At 58.4% G+C, this 1,744-nt stretch overlaps 1 protein-coding gene across 1 annotated transcript; it reads right to left on the reverse strand.

The window, feature by feature from the left end:
- Positions 1-639: 639 nt before the first annotated feature.
- On the reverse strand, positions 640-1,261 carry LOC307098504 (ribonuclease H2 subunit C-like). The gene is given in 2 exon segments (XM_079769345.1): positions 640-1,131; positions 1,134-1,261. Coding segments are annotated over 2 exon segments (486 nt in total). The 5' UTR covers positions 1,198-1,261; the 3' UTR covers positions 640-709.
- Positions 1,262-1,744: the final 483 nt, after the last annotated feature.

The raw sequence follows: 1,744 nt of genomic DNA on the forward strand, positions 1-1,744 counted from the left end.
GGGTGGGGCCCAGCAATCTGTTTTAATGAGCCTGCCAGGTGATTGGGATGCAGCGGTTCTAAATGTTGGCTGCACATTAGAATTACCGGGGGAGCTTTCAAAGAAAACCCTGATGCCCACGCGTCCCACAATTAGACCAATTAGAATCTCTAGGGATGGGATCCAGGCCTTAGAGTTTTTTAAAGTTCCCCAGGCTATTCAAATGTACATCTGGGGTTTAGGACTGTACCTCAAAGGTTTCCTTAAACCAGCAGTGGTCAACCTTTCGAATTTCATGGACCACCAGTGGTCTGTGGACCACCGGTTGGAGACCGCTGCTCTAGAAAGCCTTCCTTTGCTAACCCTTCCCTATTCTTTCCTATTATTGTTGTTTTTATTTATTTGCTTGTGGTTTTATATATACACTAGAGGCCCAGTGCATGATTGAATCATGCACGTGTAGGGTCCCCTACACGCTTTCGCTTTTCACGGTGGAGCTGGGTGCCTGTCCACTCGTGCACCAGGCCTTTCAGAAGCCTCCGGCTCGGCAGAGGCTTCTGAAAGGCCTGGTGCCGGAGCAGACAGGCACCCAGGTCCCCCACTTTTGTTTTTTTGTTCTTGTTTTTGTTTTTGCTGTGAAAGAGCTCATTTATTGGGGTGGTGGACTCAGTGGATCCAAAGTGGAGAGCTGGTGAAGGGATCGGTGGCTTCCAGTTTCAAGCGCTGGTTCTCAGTCCTGCGGCACCTGTTTATGGATCGCTTCGGCGAGGCTGGGCCAGGTCAGGGCCGCACGCACTTTGGCATCTGGGCCAGGGATGCTCTCCAGGCCCCACAGGGTGAAGCGGCTGAAACTGGCGGAGGCACGAATAAAGCGGTCGAAGTCCCACTCCAGCGCCTCTGGGGGTTCCACCAGCTCCTGCTCCTCCTTGTCGGATCCCGCTGAAAAGTCCTGCTTCCCCACCGACTGCTCTTCCATCACCATCACGTATCCCAGCAGGCCAGGCGGCACCTCCACCTCCTCGCCCCTCAGACTGCGGCCCCGAAACGACACTTGGAGTCCATCGGGACCCTGACGGATGGCGGGGGTGAAAAAGCACCCCACAGGGGCGGGCCGGTTAACCCGCACTTCACAGGGCAGGAGGTGCAGCGTGTGCGCAGAGTGACGGGGCGTAGGTGGATGCGGTGCTTCTCCATGTCTTCCTCGTCGCTGCTCTCCATCCTCTGCCGGGTTTCCGTGGCTCGCTGACTGAGGCCAGAGCTCGCTCCCCCACTTTTGATGGTCCGCGGCCGCTGAGGGGGTCTCCCCTGCTGTTGAGAGGCGCAGAGGGTGGGACCCCCTCAGCGGCCCGGATCTGGCCGTTGAGAGGCACAGGCACCTCTCAACAGCAGCGTAGCCCCGCTCAGTGGCAGCGGATCCGTGCCTCTCAATGGCCGGATAGGCCACCCTGAGTCCCGCCCCCCAGCCTCCGCCGCCCAATCGTGGGCGTAGCGGAGTGATGGTAATTTACATGGTACGCTATTATTAGATAGGACTAGAGGCCCAGTGCATGAATTTGTGCACCTTGAAAGGAATTGTGAGCCATGAGGCTGCAGTGGGCATGGGGGGTGGTCTTGGCCCATCCTCCATGCCCCCGCCTGGCCCCTCCCACTGCACAGACCCTCACCCCCGTCCCCCCCTCCAGGCCCCTGTCTGCCAGCAGCCCTGACCACCACTGCCGCTCCCACGAGCTGATGGCTCCAGCCCCGTTCACACCCGCTGACAGCG

Source organism: Cnephaeus nilssonii (genome assembly GCF_951640355.1).
Source record: "Cnephaeus nilssonii genome assembly, chromosome: 4".
Taxonomy (NCBI): domain Eukaryota; kingdom Metazoa; phylum Chordata; class Mammalia; order Chiroptera; family Vespertilionidae; genus Cnephaeus; species Cnephaeus nilssonii.